This window comes from Sus scrofa, chromosome 13, assembly GCF_000003025.6.
Source record: "Sus scrofa isolate TJ Tabasco breed Duroc chromosome 13, Sscrofa11.1, whole genome shotgun sequence".
NCBI lineage: Eukaryota > Metazoa > Chordata > Mammalia > Artiodactyla > Suidae > Sus > Sus scrofa.
Window position 1 is genome coordinate 123,866,394 of NC_010455.5, and position 18,108 is coordinate 123,884,501.

Genomic DNA, 18,108 nt, shown 5'->3' on the forward strand with positions numbered 1-18,108 from the left:
CAGGAAATTAAAAGTATTCACTTACTGCAGGATTAGTTGATTGTCTCCCCCCCTGGGTAGACCTTAGAATTGAGGTGAAAGAACGTGTGGAGGTTGAATGGGTTAGAAGTTAGAGATAGACTCGGAGGAAGTATAATATTTCAGATCCAGGGAACAGTGTGTATCAAGGCTGGAACAAGAGGGAGCAAGGTACAGCTGAGACACTAGAAGGCCAAGGGCAATGGAACATGTAAACTGTGAGAGAGAAGTATGCAGGATGAAGCTGAAGAGATAGGGAACGACACCTTGTAAGGCCAAAGATTTTCATTTTATCCCAATGACTATAATTGATTTTGGAGGAATAATTAACAAATAAAATTCCCGCCCATCCCCAGCTATCACTTTCTGATTTCTGTCGCCATAGTTCATTCTTTGGTTTTGTTTGTTTTTACTGCTTAGTAGTGTTCTGTTGTATGGCCACCACACCTTGTTTATCTGATCTACTGTTGATGGACATTTGGGTTGTTTTGGTGGCTACTGTAAATAAAGCTTATATAAGTGCTCCTGCAGAGGTCTTTTTGTGAACACATGTTTATCTCTCCCTTGGGCATATGCTTAAGATGGAAATTGCTGGGTAATAGAGTAGATGTATGTTTACTTTGATAAGAAGTCGACAAACAATTTTCCAGAGTGGTTGTACCATTTTACCTTCCCACCAGTGTTGTATCCGTGCCAACATTTGGTGGTGCTAGTCTTTTTAAATTTTAGGTGTTCCAGTGGGTATCACTAAAAAGTCTAAAGAAAAGGAATGACTTAAGCTTTAAAGAAAATCACTGACTATAGTATGAAGATGGGGTGAGAGTGGGGCAAGAGTGGATGTGGTGAGACCTGTTAAGTGTGATTCAACTATCCAGGTGGGAGGTGATGGCGAATTGGCAATGGTGGTCATGATGGAGATGGATCTGAGACATATTTAGAAAGAAAAATTAATGGGAGTTGGCTGTTAATTGGGAACACTAGGAAAAGACCAAATTATTATTTTTCATTTATTTGATTTTGGGGGATGGAGATCACTTGGCTTGGTTCTGGATATGTATTTGCAGTGCCTTGATCTCCAGTAAAGGGGACTGCTTAAATATGTTATATTACATAAGTACTTTGGGAAAGCATGCAGTCAGGTCTTGTAGGAGAACATTTCATGATATGGAAAGATGTTCAAAATAGATTGTTAAAAATTAAACTACAAAACTATGTACAATGTATAGTACAACCACATTTTTCCATTTAGATGGCAGTATAGAGAAAAGCCATCTGAAAAGAAGTACCCTAAAATGTTAATGTTAATGTGATCTCCACCTTGGGTTTGCAGAGTAGTTTTAAATTTGGGCTATGGCTTTTTCTCTTTTTCTACAAAGAACATATGCTAATTGTGTAATATGAAAAGAAGTTATTTAAAAAATACTTAACATTTCAAAAAAAGAAATTTAGGAGCACAAAACAAGAATAGATTCCCATAGGGATGGGAAAGGTGTTGGTAACAGCATCCTCATTGCCTCTCCTTTGTCCTCAAGTGGCTCACCCTACAACTTCTGGGCAGGACACCTGGCTGGGATTCCTAAGCTTCTTTCAGATTTTGAGAGTCTGAGAATGGAAGGGTTTAATAAGAGAGGCTGGGCTGAAACCAAACTCAAGATTTGAGAATCCTTTTCTCATCCCTGCCCCCAACAGAGGGTAAACTCAAATTTCCTTTGGATTTCAATAGATCAATTCTATTTATCTCTCTCACTCCATGCAAATGCCTGTAGCCCATGACCTCCTTGTTGCTAACTCAATCCTGTCCTCACCCTACTTGACACATAAGATGCACCTGCCATAGTTGATCTCCTGTCTCCCGGGAATACCCTCCTCATCATCAACACTTTGCCAGACTCTCTAAAAAAATTTTTTTTAAATTATAGTTGATTTACAGTGCTGTGCCAATTTCTTCTACATAGCAAAGTGACTCAGTTATACATATATACACATTTTTAAAATATTGTTTTCCATCATGGCCTAGCCCAAGAAATTGGGTATATCTTATACAGGAGGACCTTGTTGTCTACCTATTCTAAATGTAATAGTTTGCATCTACTAACCCCAAATTCCCAGTTCATCCCACTCCCTCCCTCTTAGCAAACACAAGTCTGTTCTCCATGTCGGTGGGTCTGTTTATGTCTTGTAGATAGGCATATTTGTGCTATATTTTAGATTCCATCTATAAGTGATATATTCACCAGGCTATCTTTTACATCTCCTCTGATGGTTCTTCATCTCCCAACCTCTTAATTGGCATGCCTCTGGGCTTTCTTTTTTTTTTTTTTTTTTTTTTAGTCTTTTTAGGGCCGCACCTGCAGCATACGGAGGTTCCCAGGCTGGGGGTCCAATCGAAGCTGCAGCCGCCAGACTACGCCACAGCCACAGCCATGGCAACTCGGAATCGGAGCTGCTTCTGTGACCTACACCACAGCTCATGGCAACGCCGGATCCTTAACCCACTGAGCAAGGCCAGGGATTGAACCCGCATCCTCATGGATGCTAGTTGGGTTCGTTAACAGCTGAGCCATGACCGGAACTTCAATGGGCTCTCTTATTTCCATATAGATTATTCCCTTAGCAATCTCCTCTGCTCACTCAGCTTGAAATACTCTTTTATACACTCATGACTCCTGATTTTTCTCTTCAGCCTGGATATTTCCCCTAAATTCCAGACTTGTGTATCCAAGTCGACACTGGCAGGTGGATTTCTCACAGGCCTCTCAAAGTTAGTATGTCCCAAACAGAGTGCCTCCTTCTCCACCTCCGCCCATCCTCCATTTTCCTCCTTAGGTTTTTCCATCTCCAGAAAAGGCAACCCGATGCTTCCTCGTGCTCAGGCCAAAAACCTTGGAGCCATAACTGATTCCTTTTAGTCATTCCTAACTGATTCCTTTTAGTTATTCCTAGTAAGAATAACGTCACTTATTCTTACTCTGTATATCCAAAACCCATTGGCTGTACCTTAAAAGTGTATCCAAATTATGACTTTCTTGTGCCCTGGTCCAGACCCCCATCCCGCCTCCCCGGGACTATGGCAAGAGCCTGCTCCTTGGTCTTGCTTCCTTCCTTATTCCCCTAAGAGCCATTTCAACTCAGCGGTCAGTGATCCTTCAGAATATAAATCAGATGATGTCACTTCTCTGCTCAAAAATCTCTAACAGCTAAACATTAACAGAGTAAATGCCGGAGTCCTTAAAAAACCTACAGGGCCCTAGCTGAAACACCCCCAGGTACTCTTCTGACTTTATCTCTGTCAGTGCCCTGTCTCACTCCCTCTAGCCCAGGGTCACAGGCCTTGCTATTCCATAAATAGCCCAAGCATGTTCCAAGTTTCAGGGCCTTGCTCTCCTTTCTGCCTACCTGCTCTTTCTTCAGATAACCATCTGGCTACTTAATTATTTATTGTCAAGTCTTTGCTCAACTGTGAGGTTTTCGCTGACTTCCTTATTTAAGATTGCAACCCACCTCCCACCCCATCCCCACCACTCATCATATCCCATCCCTGCTGTATTTCTCTCCATTGTACTTGACAGCATCTAATGAATACTATTATTTGTTTCATTTGGTTCCTTCCCCCTTCCCCAGATATAAGATCCTTGAGAGCACAGATTTATATCTATTTTTTCCTCTCCACTAATCTTAGCAGTACCCAGCATAGAATAGACCCAATTTATTGGATGAGTAATACTCAGTATGTCATAACTTGTATTCTAGTTTCATGTAGACAAACGTTTCCCTAACTAGCCTGTGAGCTGTTTAAGGGGATGGTGGGTTTCCCTGCCCATCCCTGGCAAACTGTCTATTGAGATTCTCATGCACAAGAGATGCTTGATATGTTTGTTCATGTAACAATGGAAGCAAAGACTCACCTGCCTTACATATGGAGATAAGGGAACTAGGTCATGCAGGAGAGCCCTGCTAGTGTTAAAGGGGGGTGTAGCAAAGGCCGCTGTGCCTGCCCTCGGTCTCCTCAGCCCCCCTGAGTTACTGCTTCGGCCGGCAGTCTCAGCACATTGATACCTGCTATTCTGGTAGGAAATGCACTGAAGAGTTAGCATCCCCGGAGATGACCTCAACCAGTAGGGGCAGGAGTTGGTGGGTAAATGCCCCAGTCTCCTCAGCCTCTGGTCCGTATGGCCAGAATACGATGATGCCAAGAATGTTGAAGAAGGAGCCAGTGAGTCCTTAAACATTTAGGAGGTCATGAACAGGGATTTATTTGGAAATGCCAGCCTAAATCTTTATTTTCAGCCTCTGGTGGTGCCAGGCATCTAGTAGGTGCTCCGTGGATGCTTAGCAAATGAACAAATGCATGCCTTTAATGGTGGGACTGAGCAATCTTCAGAGCTTGCTTAAAGGTAGGAATGGTGCTTTTAACCATTAAACCTGCCTACACACACACACACACCATTTGAACTCCCAAAGAACTCCTTTTCTCTTTACCTCCTAAGAGATCTGGGAAGTAACGAGTCACCGGTGCCCTTACTGACCTAGGAGATCAGGGCTGCGTGGTCGTCTGAGATCATCTCATCAAATCTAATCACCCCCCAGCTGGGGCTAGAACCCCAAATGTTCTACTTTCTAGTGCCTGGTCCTCTTTTTCACAGTAGCGACTGAGAACCTTCAAGAAAGTAATTTTGGAGGTTAACAGTGGTGAATATTTTCAGATTCAATTTCAACAAAGTGTTACCATTTAAGAAAGCTTGCCAAAAAGATACCGTGGATGAAAGGACACTATATAAACTGTAAAGCGCTATCTAAAGGTTAGCCATCTGAGGTCCATGGCCAAGGTCAGCAAGGCCTAGGTGTAGAGCCTACTGTTAGACTGGAGGAGCTAAGGAAAGGCTGGTCTTTCAAGGGGCCCTGTCCAAGTGGCGTGTTTGCTGGGATCAGAAGGACACAGTGGCTTGTCTGTGTGCCTCTTCCACCCCCACCGCCAAGTACAACACACTTAAGCTGGCTAAAATCAACGCTTCCATTATATACGTGCTAAAACTGATGATTTTCTGGGCTTTTTCCCTTTTGCTTGTGTTTTAGAAGCCACACACCAAGCTCCAGCCACCTGTACCACTGGGCAACGGACGGTCTCTCTAAGGTTTCCAACTGTCTGGGTACGTGAGTGTTTTTCTTCCACATTAGTTTACATTTGTCCCAGCTGCACTAGAATTTAGATTCTGCACATACTCTGGCTCTCAAAACCACATTCTTTTGCCCTCACAGTACCTCTTTGTCATCTAACAACTGAATAAGCATTGTTTCCTTGGCTTGGCTGCTGAAAGGGGACTTCGATGAAGAGTAAACTTCACATTTTCTGGGCTTCCTTATCCTAGCGCCTAACAGGAGAAAGGCGGCCCAGTGTTTGGTGACCTCCCACATTAGGTTAACGATCTGGATCTGGGCCCCGGGGGATAATGAGCCCGTGAAAAATGGGGAGCTGATTTTCAAAGCCTTATCGTAGTGAGGCTGAGTGGCAGAGCTCGCTTTATCCGGCTCCCCTGCCTTCTCCCCAAGCATCTCTTGATCTGTCGGAGCCAGCGGGTTTATGTGGCACTCATTCTGCACAAGCTCCGATTCAAGTGGCTATGCACCGATCCAGTCTCGGGTGTTTCTACACTTTGAGCTGGTAAAACGGTGAGAGAGAGAGCAGATAAGCTTACAGAAAGTCTTCTGTTATAGGCCTGAAAAAAAAGATCAACTTATTGCTCTACTGTAACAGGAGCCTTGAAAAGCCCAAATTAAGGTGCAGGAAAAGGGTGAAATAAGAACACTAAAGAGGCCTGATACGGCGAACTTTGCTTTCTTCCACTTTCCCCAGGTAATCTTTACATAGCTGAACGCGTGGGTTAAATTCATCTCACCTGCCTTCACCAATCAAGGTCATTTTAAGACGTGCATGTCCTCCAAGCTGCACATGGTCTTAACACGTCTGCCCCAGAGATCGTCCAGGAACTTGCAGTCAGCTGTGTCTCGTTGAGCTGAGCTGGTTAAGACTGGTTAGGACCCCAGACCCCCCAACTGGGCATGCGCGAGAGGCCAGGCCATGACCTTTTGACGTCAGAGGCCTGAACCTGCAGAGGCCTGTAGCCTAGTTACACCTGCGCAGAACCTTCATTCCCACACCTTTTCCCAATCACCTTTCCCCATGCCCCCCACCACCCTGCTGCTTTATTCCTAAGCCCATAAATGCCCCCTTGCCTTAGGAGACGGCTGGTTTGAGGCTTGTTTTCTATCTCCTCTCTTTCCTACTTTTCAAAAATTTTTTTTTTTTGCTGCAAACCTCGCTGTCTCAGTATTTTGGCTTGCTGAACATTGGGCGCAATAAATGTGGTTCAGTGACATGGTTCAGACTTGGAGGAAGGGTTTTTCTCTGCTGCATGGCTGGAAAAAAACAGAACAGCCATAAACCTAGGCTGTTTTTGAGGGAACAACTATTACTAAGTTAGGGCAAAACTTGGGGGCTGGGGGAGGCTAGGAAGTGTGTGGTCTTCTTCTATCTAAGTTTCTAAGGGGCTAAACTAGATTCCTTCTGGAACTCAAAAGTCCTAGCCTAGTTTGTGATCTTCACACAACCTAAGGTCCAAACGTGAGCTATGTTCTTAAAAAATAGTGACTAAGGGTTGGGTGGGAGTACGTGGGTTCAAGGGGATGGGGTGTGTTGGCTCGCCACTAGCTGGGAAAACCTCTGTCTTCTACTGTCTTGGATCAAATGTTTAGCTAGAGTCTGAGATGTGGCCAAAGAGCAGTTTGCACAAAACGACTCCCAACTCCCCAGTCTGTTGGTTAAGGCTAAGCAGCTGAGGGGGGGAGAAAGGGGATGGTGAGGAATGGGGGGTGGGGTTCTGCTGGCTTTACAACCAGACCACTTGAGGGCAAGAAAGAGGCGGGTGTCAGGCACCTGGTAAACTGAAAGCAAACTTCTTTATTGTACACAGTACAGAATATAACGCAGCTTGGCAGGATGCATACGGCCCTGCGCAGGGGAAAGTTATTTCAAATCAACTGGCAGGTTAAAGCCTTTCTGCACTGTAGACTTTCCACACTCTGGAAAAGAAGCAAAAACAAAAAACAAAACAAAACCATCAGGGAGGTGCATGAGTCCAATGGGAATGCAATGGTGATGCCGCCATCCTACCTCCCATGACAGCACAGGCCATGTGGTTTACAGCAAGGGAGGGGAGCTCGGGCTACAGAGGATTCTTCTCAAACTTCCTAAGACAGGGTAAATCCATCCAAAAAACCCCAACAAAACCCAAACCCGGAGAAGTAAAGAAAGGAAAAAACAAACCCCTATACAGCATTTACAACAAATGAACCTCTAGCCAGCTGGGGGTAAAATATGCATCTATGTATAGACTGTGTAGGTTAGAAAGCTATAAATATGTTTTGGAAAGAGTCCTTTGATTAGAATACAATGCTAATTAAGGCCCAAGCTATAGGTTCAATACCTGGGTGGGCTAATTAGCTTCCAAGAGAGGAAAACATTGTATCTCCATAGCTATTAAATGCACCCCTTATCTCTGTAACCCTCTTTGCAAATGTGCCCCTGGTCACCAAGGGGACTGGTTGAGACTACAGAGCGAGTCATCAATAGAAAAACAATTCAAAGCACTGTCTGTCAAATATGGAGAATAGCACAGTCATTCTTTGTGTGCTGGATGTCAAAGGAAGCACAGAATTCTCACAACAGCAGGCAGCAAGGTGCTAACACTTTCTAATGCTTTTTCCTCTACTTTGCGCTCAACCTTCAATGAAGCCTTAGCTGGGTTGTTTAAAACCTTCCCAGTATAATACAGCGATCAGAAAAATCTTTTTGAAAAGGTGGCAGGAAACCAAGATGCTAGTACTGTTTTACCTGTCAGTGTCGCACATATATCTCAAACCCTATTGAATCATATGCAGGGTTTAAAAGTCCAAGAGTTAAAGAAAAAGGAAAACAAAACAAACTGATGAATGGAAATCGTCCGTCATGCCTAAGGAAGAATCCCCAGGGGTTTCCACCAGGTGACCAGGTTTCAAGTGGACATGACGTGTATTCTGTACATATGCTTTCCAGAGAGGGCATGTGAGAGAGCATGGGGTACTATACACATAGAATCTAAACGGTGTGTCCAGGCTGCCCTGCACACCTCAAAAATGTACAACTCAGGTGCAAATGTTCCATCAGGCTGTCTGGTGCAGAAAGCACAAAGCAGGCAACAAAGAGGGCTTGTACTCAGCTAAGGGGACGCCCCCAGCAAAGCCCCTTTCAAGCTGCAGCGTCTTCATAAGTTGGCACTGCTCTGTTCAAAGGATGCAGTGCAGTTACCAAAAGGTTTGGTTTTTTTTTTTTTTGCTTTAAATACCAAAACTACAAAAATCAGTTTATAAACTGTTTTTCCAAAACAACCACCAAAACAAAACAACCCCCCGAATCAAAGCAAAACAAAATACTGTCAAAAGTGTTAATCGCCCTTCTCCTAAAATTAAAGCCATCCACACACAGCCATGTGACTGGGAAGAGAAAGGGGGGGCTTGCTCTGCTTGGTGACCACATGGCCTGAAGGTTCCCAAGAGTAACAATGGTTTATTGAGAACCACGGAGTGGGTGACAGCTCTTCATCCTTTTCCCCTTCTTTCTAGACCAAGGGGAAACATTTCCGATTGAGCTGACCGAGCTCTCCAAATTCTCAGATGTATTCGTCACCCTTCATGGTTTAGACTCCCCACCTCAGCCTACCTCCTCTTCTATGGGTTTGTGACCTCTTTTTCAGTAAATTGTGCAAATCAGAGCCCTTCCATGCAAAGGCGTTTAGTAGTCCACGATCAATGCAGATTGTCACACACTCTGTCCTGGTTTGTGGGTACTAACCTGAACAAGGTATTGCTTTGCATATATTGTCCATGGGAAGGAGGCTTCATGTCAATCTCTTCCCAGAAACCTTGTCAGATCAGAGCTGAGGCACCAGCCTTTTGGCGGTTTTCTGCCCCTCCCTGTTCCCACTCCCCCCGCCAAGTATCTGTCTTAAGGGTGACGATCCAGAGACAGCTTGGGTTCTCCAGATAATACTCAAAGGGCAAGCTTTAGGAACAGCCAAAAACACAAACAAAACCACTGCCCTCGTTTGCCTGAATGGGAACTGCTAGCTCTAGGTTTGGCCGCTCAGCCGTTCAGAAACTTAGTAAGCAAAGCCCTCAGTGTAGGGGAGGCCGCTGCAGCGGTCCACATCCAGGAGGTAAGCAGGGTTGTCTTCGAAGTGGGTCAGTGGCAGGGTGTCCTCCTCGCTGAGGTGGCACTCGGACTCGGCTTTCAGGAACGGACGCTGGTTGTCGGGGAAGGCCATGGAGAAAAGGGCATCGGGGTCACAGACAAACTTGTAGACGTATCGCTCCCCGGCCACCTGAGACAGAACACAGCTCGTGAGGCTCAGCTGGAACAGGGCGTGGGCTGGGGCTGGAGCATCAAGGGGAAGAACAGGGGAGTCTCCAAGCCACTCAGCTCTTAGGGAGCCAGGGACCGAAAGAGGCTCCTGATCCAAATCATTCGGACTTAATTTCATCAACTGCAGGGACCTGTTACCTGCCACACGTTTTGCTGACACCACGGCTCAGCAGTTGAAAATAATCGGAATTTCAAACTGGGATCCTTCTAAAAGAAAATCCTCACTGTGCTGTACTCGCAGCCTAGAAAGATCGGTTACACTGAGGTTGGTGCCTGGTGTGACAAGAAGGTACAAGGGCTGAAAAGTGCAGGAGTCAGACCATGTGTTCAGTCATTTCCAAAGCTGACTGCACAGCACAGCTCTGTTATTCTGAAGGGCTAGGAATTCAATAGGCCGTGTGGGAATTTTAAGTTTGCCCCAAAGCCAGACAGAATTGCTTTTTAGCTTGACTGCAGTTTAAAACTACTCATTCCATGGTTCTGCTACACTGAAGGAACTGATAACTTTTATGTGGATTTTATGCATAATATTAACTAGAACAAAATGGTCTTGATTATTCAGAGGCTTGTATACTTGATGAGCCATCTAGGTCGATGGGGTCGCCCATTCTCTGCTGCATGTTTAGTACTAGCACAAGGGGACACATACCACTGAAAATCAAACCTGAGAACTGGTTTTGCTCAGCACAGAGGGGCAAGAGAAAGTGGCTAAGATTACTGATAAACTAAACGTTTTAGACCCATTCACAATCTTGAGCTTAATCCTGCCCTTCAGTCATTCTGTCTTGATTCTAAAAATCTCCTTAATTGCAGAAATATGGCTTTGGTTCTGATCTTGGGTTTAAGAAATCTGTTGCTACTATGGCAGCTATCCCAATAGGCCTTACAACTTATTTTCTGGTGACACTTCATTGTCTAATCACCAGAAGGTTGGTGTCTGCACCAATGTTCTCCGGAATTCAAACACTAGGAATCGAGCTCTGTGAGACTGGATGATTGGCAGCTACACGATAGCAAGTCTTAAGGGTGGCAGATGTTTGCAATCAATTATCCCTATTTTCTTCTTAAGCCAGTTTTAAGTTAAATCTCTGGTATCCCATCCCAAGAGTCCCTTTTATGTATGTGGAAGAGCGAGGCACAGGGGGCCATGATGAAGTAATACTGCTGAGAAGCCACGAGCAGATGGCTACAAGTCCAACCTCTAGGAACCTCAGTTTTCTCTGTCAAAAACTGCGAGTGTGGGACGACTGCTTCTCCAAGTCCCTCCCCACGCTGGCATGCTACCACTGCTAGCTAGTTACCACTTACTCATGGGTCATGTAATACATTGGACAGCAAGCTATTATTCCTAGAAAGCGTTCACGTATATTATCCTTTCAGATTAGATCAGGGATTATTATCTACACTTTTATTGGAAACAGCCTTCTGGAAGGCTGACTCTCCTGAAAGTATAAGTAAATGAGAGGGTTAGGATCTGAATCCACCCAAGCCTTTCCTGAGTTTCCCTGTACGTTTTGACTGTTATTCTCAGAAATAATCTTATAAGACCTAGGAACTAGTTCCTGGGGACAACTCATGGGTTTTAGTTCAAGTTTAAATGTCTTCGTTACATTCCCTCAGATTGGATCTGGAGTTGGGAACAACAAAGGGAATAATGGCCCTCCTTCCGGAATTTAGGCAAACCCTCAATCCTCCCGCAAAGGAGCTGACACTCCTGAGGCAGAGACTGACCAGCAATGGAGGGACGACTTACAATATGAGAGCAGGGAAGGGACAGAGGAGGGCAGTGCTCTCAAAAGTAGAAGGGCCAGGTAACTCAGCCTGAAAACCTCAGGTTCTTAGAGTGAAGAGGTGAATACTGAGAAAACAAGTAGGGGCTGGCCAGGTAATGAAGGCATTAGGAATGTTCTTAAGTAGGATGATAGTTTAATAGGTCTCTTTTTTTCCATTTTATGGTATGCTTGATAACTTATAAATGTATTCTTCAATATATTTTATGGTAAACATACTATATGAAGAGAAAGATGGCTCTGCTAGTGAGAGAAGCCAAGTACGAGTGAGCAAATGGTGGTTAGGTGGTGCTCAGACCGGGAACAGCCGGTCTGAAACCTGTATTAAGCACTAAAACCTGTATTAAGCACTAAAAAGTCTGGATTTTATCCAGACCACCCATGAGAAGCTGTTTCAATATTTTTTAAGGTGATGAAAAGAATAACGGGGCCATATTACCACCTGTCTATGAGAAAGGTAAACCTAGCTTCAGTGCAGATAAGGTCTCGGCAGCAATGACCATATATTTCTGCCAAATGCTTCTTGGCTATTACCATGTAGACTGCCTAAATGAGCAAATGCTAGAATGTGGGTAACAGGATGATACAAAGTCTGGTGGCTAAGAAAGATTTGCCATTCTCCTGACTGTCCACAGGATTTTAAGATCATGGTCCTTCACCTATACCAATAAGGATTTTGCTATTGGTTTCCTCAAAATACACTTCATCCTTTATGGTGCAACCTGCTACCAGGTGATCCTGCTGCTATTTAGCAAAGCTTGCAAAGGTTTTTTGTTTTGTTTTTGTTTTTGTTTGTCTTTTTGCCATTTCTTTGGGCTGCTCCCGCAGCATATGGAGGTTCCCAGGCTAGGGGTCGAATAGGAGCTGTAGCCACTGGCCTACGCCAGAGCCACAGCAACGCGGGATCCGAGCCGCGTCTGCAACCTACACCACAGCTCAAGGCAATGCCGGATCGTTAACCCACTGAGCAAAGGCAGGGACCAAACCCGCAGCCTCATGGTTCCTAGTCGGATTCGTTAACCACTATACCACGACGGGAACTCCCAATTTTTTTTTTTTTTTTTTTTTGCAAAGGTTTTAAACTTGACTTTCTAAAGTTCTGAAAGAGAAATAAGATTTTCTTACTCCTGACACACTCGAGAGTATTAAGCCAACATATCTGGAAGTCTTGGTGTTTTAACACCTAAAGGCTTCAACGAAGCTCTTACAGGAGCAGAGACCTTCAGGTTGATTCCCTCACTAGCAGGAGTTGGCCTAAATGTCCGGACATTTTCTGAAGTAGAGGTGGTTTAAAGCAGAGGAGCCTAGTTTTCTACGGCGTGCCCCCCACACAACCTCTGGGTTTCATGTACCCGAGAGCATTGAAAGGTGCTCCCTATGCCTCATGTGACTATGAAGTTTGTTTTCCCAAGATTTCTTCCTACCACAGAATCGCTTCTGAGGCAACCACTTCCTCCCAGCCGCTCCAGAGTCCTCTTACAGGAGCCCTTGATATTTCCTTTGAGTGGTCAGAGTGGTCTAAGTGTCTCGTAACTGCTCACCTTCTGCATGATGCCCTTCTCATAGTAATAGCGCAGAGATCGGCTGAGCTTGTCGTAGTTCATGGCTGGCCGGTTCTTCTGGATGCCCCAACGCCGAGCAACCTGAAGAGACGGAACAGCAATAGAGACTCACTGCCTGGGCCTGGTGGTTTTCTCCCAATCCCGGGAGAAACCAGCTCTAGAACCCAGCTGCTTTGATCAGGGATCCACTGCACTGACCTGCAAGGAGAAGCATGTAATTCCCTCAAGACAAAAACTTCCAACAAAGGTAGTGATCCAGTCACAAATGCCTAAGAGGTGAGACCTAGAGGTGGAAGGATCCTAGTGCTTTAAGATTGCAGAGGGCTTGGCGAGCATCCCAGAGGAAGCAAGCTCTCTGTTTCTCCACATATGAATTATTGACCAATACCATAGACCATTAACATGCTGCCATTAAGTGCTATGGTTTCTGTAGCAGTCAATAAGGAATAATTAGAATGGTCATTCCTGAAACATTAGAAACACACTAGTGAGTTGCTAATGGGCCAGCAGAGCAAAAGTTCAATTCTAATAAGATTGGAGAGGGGCTGGGAGATGTTTACTTATTGCAGCTCGTGGAGTAAAGGGGAATCGGATCATCTCAGCCTGCTGCCATCCAATCCCCTGCTCCCAGCAGACTTGCAGAATGGACATTAAAACATGTAGCACCATTATCCACTTAATGAAAAATTAACAGGGCTTCCCAAACAGTTCTGAAGTGCATTATATCCAACCCAGTCCACCTGAGGTGCAATGACGGGGAGATGTAATTGGAGCTCTGGGCAAAGAAGCCTTATAGCAGGAAAACTTCCTGGTGGAGTTCAGCAAGACAGCCATGCAAATTCGGTTCTCAAGTATCTCAACATCCCAAATCTCACTTGTAAGAAAGACTGTCAAGGGCAGGAGAAGAAGAGTAACCTCAGAAATGTGAGGTCTTTAATGTATACAAAGCAGGGGTCACATTCTGAGCATTCTGGCTCAGTTTTGGAAACTTAAGAAACCCAAATAACTATATTCCTTTGATCTTAAAATCAGATGTTAAATGTGGAACGAGAAGTAGGAAAAGTGAAAGTGGAAAAGTGGATCATAAAACATTTCTTACAAGTATTCACAGCAGAATAAAAGCAACCTCTCCCAAATTCAGGATTCTAGATGACGAATAAATAGCAGAAATGATCTGATAAGGAAGAATGCCTGTGTTGTAATCATATTACAATAATTCAATAGCCATGACTCCGTTCTGCCTTGCAAGAAACCATCGAAAGTTAAATTTCCATTTGTTTGCTTCATGCCCGTACAGCACGCCTGCCATCCTGGGCTCTCCTCTTCTCTCTGTATTGCACCCATTCAACTCCTTGAAATGGCCCACAAGGCAAAATTAACCAAAATTCCATCCCCTGGTTAGAGAAGATAAATATTTTAAACCAACAGAAATAGTGGTTAGAAAGAACCTGCTAGGTCAATACATGTCCTTTAACCCTGGTCAAAAGAAATAACACTATGAAACTAAAACTGCTGTTGGCCACAATTCAGGGACCCTTGAAAGAAGCCCAGCCTCATTTTACCATATGCAGTGGTGGAAAAATTCTTGACTATTTTTCAACTTCAGCCGTGGCCTCTCTTGGCTGCCACTTGCATATGCAGTAGCTTACTGGAGAGAGGTTTTTATATATGCACAGACTTCAAAGTAGCTCTGGTAGCCATAGTTACTGACGCATCCTCTTGGGCTAGGGCCCTATGATTCAGTGGCCCTCACCAGGGCTGCTCCTCCTGCAATAATCATGATGCAGCACAACTGCAGAGCAGCTGGGAATGGGAGGGGCGCATCCCTATAGCTTGCTGCCAGCTCCTTTCTTTCACAGTCGCTGCTTTGAGGGCAAGCACCTTGAGGACAGAGGCTGAAGGAGTTAAAACAACCCCCCCTCCTCACATAGCTCTCCCTTTTTAAGAGAGCAGCCACAGCACTGGGAACGGCTCTTTCTAGCAGCCTGTCCTTTTAAACCTCCCCATGGCATCAGTTATCTGCCACATGTTCAACAAACAACCCTACCCCCCAAAATATTCATTAATGCAGATTCACAGTTAAAATGGCTCCAGATTAAAGCCGAGTCAGTCATAATTGAGAGGGTGCTAAGCTGGATGACTATCAAAAGACATTTGATTAGGGGGCCTGCCAAAACGCAGTTCTAAAACCACAATTTCCATGCACAGTGTAATGGATATTATGGATAATTACCCAGAGTGCACTACTCAGCCACACAGCTGCCTACAATTACGTCCCAAACAGCTTCCTCCTCCGCTTCACCCTTCAAGCTCCCCCCGTGACAACTTCTTACAGCTTTTTCGAGGAGTTGGTATCTTCCTGACATTAACAAGGGTAGGGCCTGCCAAGTTATACCAGGAGCAGAGGGGGGGAAAAAACCCTCAAACGCTGCATGTCCCCGGGCCAACGCGCACACATAGAACAGAGCTGCTCCCGGGCCAAGAGACTGGGACATTGTGAGTTCATAGAATGCTCAGGGATTTCAAGGTGCAGTGGAAAGAAGTACTTCCTGAAGAAACAGAGCTGTCCAGTCAGCTGAGGGGGGTGCAAGGCCGCCACAGGCCTCTCCCGTGACTTAGCTGCTTGGCATTTATAAGCATTCTGGATTAGTATTAGTTTCTTTATTAAGTAAGAAAGCCGGGGCCCTCTGCCATCTGTTCGTCATTTTCTTTATACTGGTAGGAGAGCAGAAGATTCAATAACAGCTTTTTCCAAAGGGTCATAACCAGGTTTACCTGCAGCTGTACAGCCTGTGCTTAGGCCCGAGGCAGGGGCAATAAAGTAATAAAAGCTCCTATTTGTGAAATGAGATAAATCAATAAGGGCGGCCCACATGACAGACAGACTTTTCAAAAAGCCTCAGTGAGTCTGGGTGACATGCTTTCCTCAAGCTTCACACAAACCAGGCCACGTTCTGAGGACAAGAATGTGTGCGGATGGCTCTCCAGGGTGGCCGCAAGTCAAAAACACGGCTGCACGCCTTCGTGACATGGCCAAGAAGGCACCCTTAGAAACACACGGCCACACCAAACTCTGGCCTTTGACGTGAGATTGAGTCTTAACCAAAACTGCTTGCAATATGAGATGCTGACACACTTTGATTTTTGTAAATCATGTGGGCTGGGAAACACTGCATGTATCTTTAACTGCCTTGAGTGAAGCTTCCTTTCCTCCCTTATTGACCAGGAGTCTCCCTAAGTCTCCAATTCACACATTCTCCTTTGCTTGTCTTAACTTTCAGGCCATTTTCCTCTAAGCCAGGTGCCTGGTTGTGACCTGCTATTAACCCTCCTGCCCACCCATCCCCTTCGTGTGCTAAAAGTGGGCCCTGGTATCAATCAAACAATACCTACAACTGCAGTTCCAAGTACTTTCCAAGAGCATTGTTCCCATTCCAATTACACCCAACCCAAAGATCCCTTTTGCTCTGCTGGCTTAATATGGAATGCCTCCGTACATGCTACCGAAGGAAGCATTTGTCAGATTTTCAGGGAAGTTATTTTGCATTTATAATCTCTCTAGATTCAAATAGAAATTTAAAATTGACTCCTTTGAGATATGCCAAACTGAGGGCATGATTTAATTCACTTTGTTATGTGATATTTAGGAAAGGGGTTCTAGGATGTCTTCCCCTTTCCTGAAGAAATGATACAGGTTCTGTCCCTTGGTCTTTCTGTCAATAGCAACAATGAATGTTTCTTTTTTTCTATTAGCAACGAAGGTTTTTGTCGTCTCTCAACTATTGTAGTTCCACATAAAGAAGTTTATAAAATTGACTCATCTCTGATAATTTTCTCTAGATCAGAGCCATTTGAAATGCAGTGGGGTAGCTGCATCCTTTAATATATTACCAAAGTATCTTAATATGTTCATGTAGCCTCTGATATAGGCCTACATAGGAGAACTGACACCAAAACAAGCTGGTATCATTGACCTTGAAAAAGACTTTCCAAGAGAAAACAGACCCTATTTGAATAAGTCTTTATGGCCGCCCTCCCCAGAGTTTGTAGAAGTGTTACTAATACTTCCTGTGTGTATTCTATGGTGGAGGATATATATACTACCTGTCCATGAATTGTAAATTGCCCTATTAACAGAAAAGGCCCTGCCAAGCCCACTGGCCAGGACAGAATCTGAGTGAGAAGAAAGGGCATATTTAACACAGTAAAAAGATTCAATGGAGAAACTGCACAGGAACAAATAGCCACAAATGGAGACTCTCCTGAGCCCAGCACCATGTGCTTACCTCCTCCGGTTCGATCAGCTTGAACTCCATGCCTCGGCCTGTCCAGGCAATGAAGTGGGCATTGGCTGGGTCATCGAGAAGGGTGACCAGGAACTGCCACAGCTGAAGGGAACCTCGCCTCTGATAAGGGGGCCCCTCCCGATACATGGTGGGCTCTTGTTTGACTTTGCCTGTTCGGGACAAAGACATACATGCAGTGCTTCAGTTTCGGGCTCTCGGGTGATGTGTGCAAACGCCTCTTTGGCATTAACAGGATTCACTAAGGTGCTCTGACATCTCCACCCTCCAGCCTGGCAGCCACCTGGATGGGGCAACTCACCTTCCAGTCTTTCAGGAACGACACAAGTGTCATCAAAGTACAATCGGGGGTCTTTCTCATATGAAAAACCTGAAGGAGAATTTAAAAAGAACACGTTGCTTAACACAGTCTGTGTTCTATGAGAACTCTGGATTTAGGGACTAAAATGGGATTCTACCACTTCAGGTCCTTAGCCTGATAAACTATATCTACGCCAGACTGAATTTGGGGAGACTTCAAAAGGACTTAGGTGCTTGTGTTCTGATGTGGCCACTTGGGCCTCCACCAGAATAGCATCGGATTCCTGCCACTAGAGCGAGGATGGCAGGGAAGCACTGAGTCATCAGTACGTTCCCTCACATCTTATGAGGTCTGTGGGGATCAGTGCGGCTGTGACTAAGCCTTTATATCTGAAAAGATATCTCATCTATTTCAGTTGGCTTCTCTGGGTGGATTTAGTTGATCTATACATAGTCTCGCCGTTTTCCTTTTAGCAAATATTAATTTCAGCCTTTCTTACAGCTTGTCCAGGCTGCCCACACACCTCATTCAATTATGAAAGAGCTTAGAGGGTAGAGAACAATGCCAGAATGAGTGAAGACTTGGGCCTGTGGAAGATTGTGATGAGCAGTAATTTTAAAGGCAAGTGGGAGATATCACCCTTCAGACACCGTGGAAGGAATGTGGAGACTTTCTGCTT

At 44.8% G+C, this 18,108-nt stretch overlaps 1 protein-coding gene across 2 annotated transcripts in view; it reads right to left on the reverse strand.

Moving 5' to 3' along the window:
- Positions 6,953–18,108, reverse strand: part of ETV5 (ets variant 5) — a 56,947-nt gene continuing 45,791 nt past the window's right edge. Inside the window, exons 10-13 of one of the 2 annotated variants that reach the window (XM_021068467.1) lie at positions 17,430–17,498; positions 17,111–17,280; positions 12,804–12,905; positions 6,953–9,431 (exon numbers count right to left, since the gene is read on the reverse strand). In XM_021068467.1, coding sequence (XP_020924126.1) covers positions 9,210–9,431; positions 12,804–12,905; positions 17,111–17,280; positions 17,430–17,498 — 563 coding nt within the window. In that variant the 3' untranslated portion in view covers positions 6,953–9,209. 2 annotated transcript variants of the gene reach the window in all.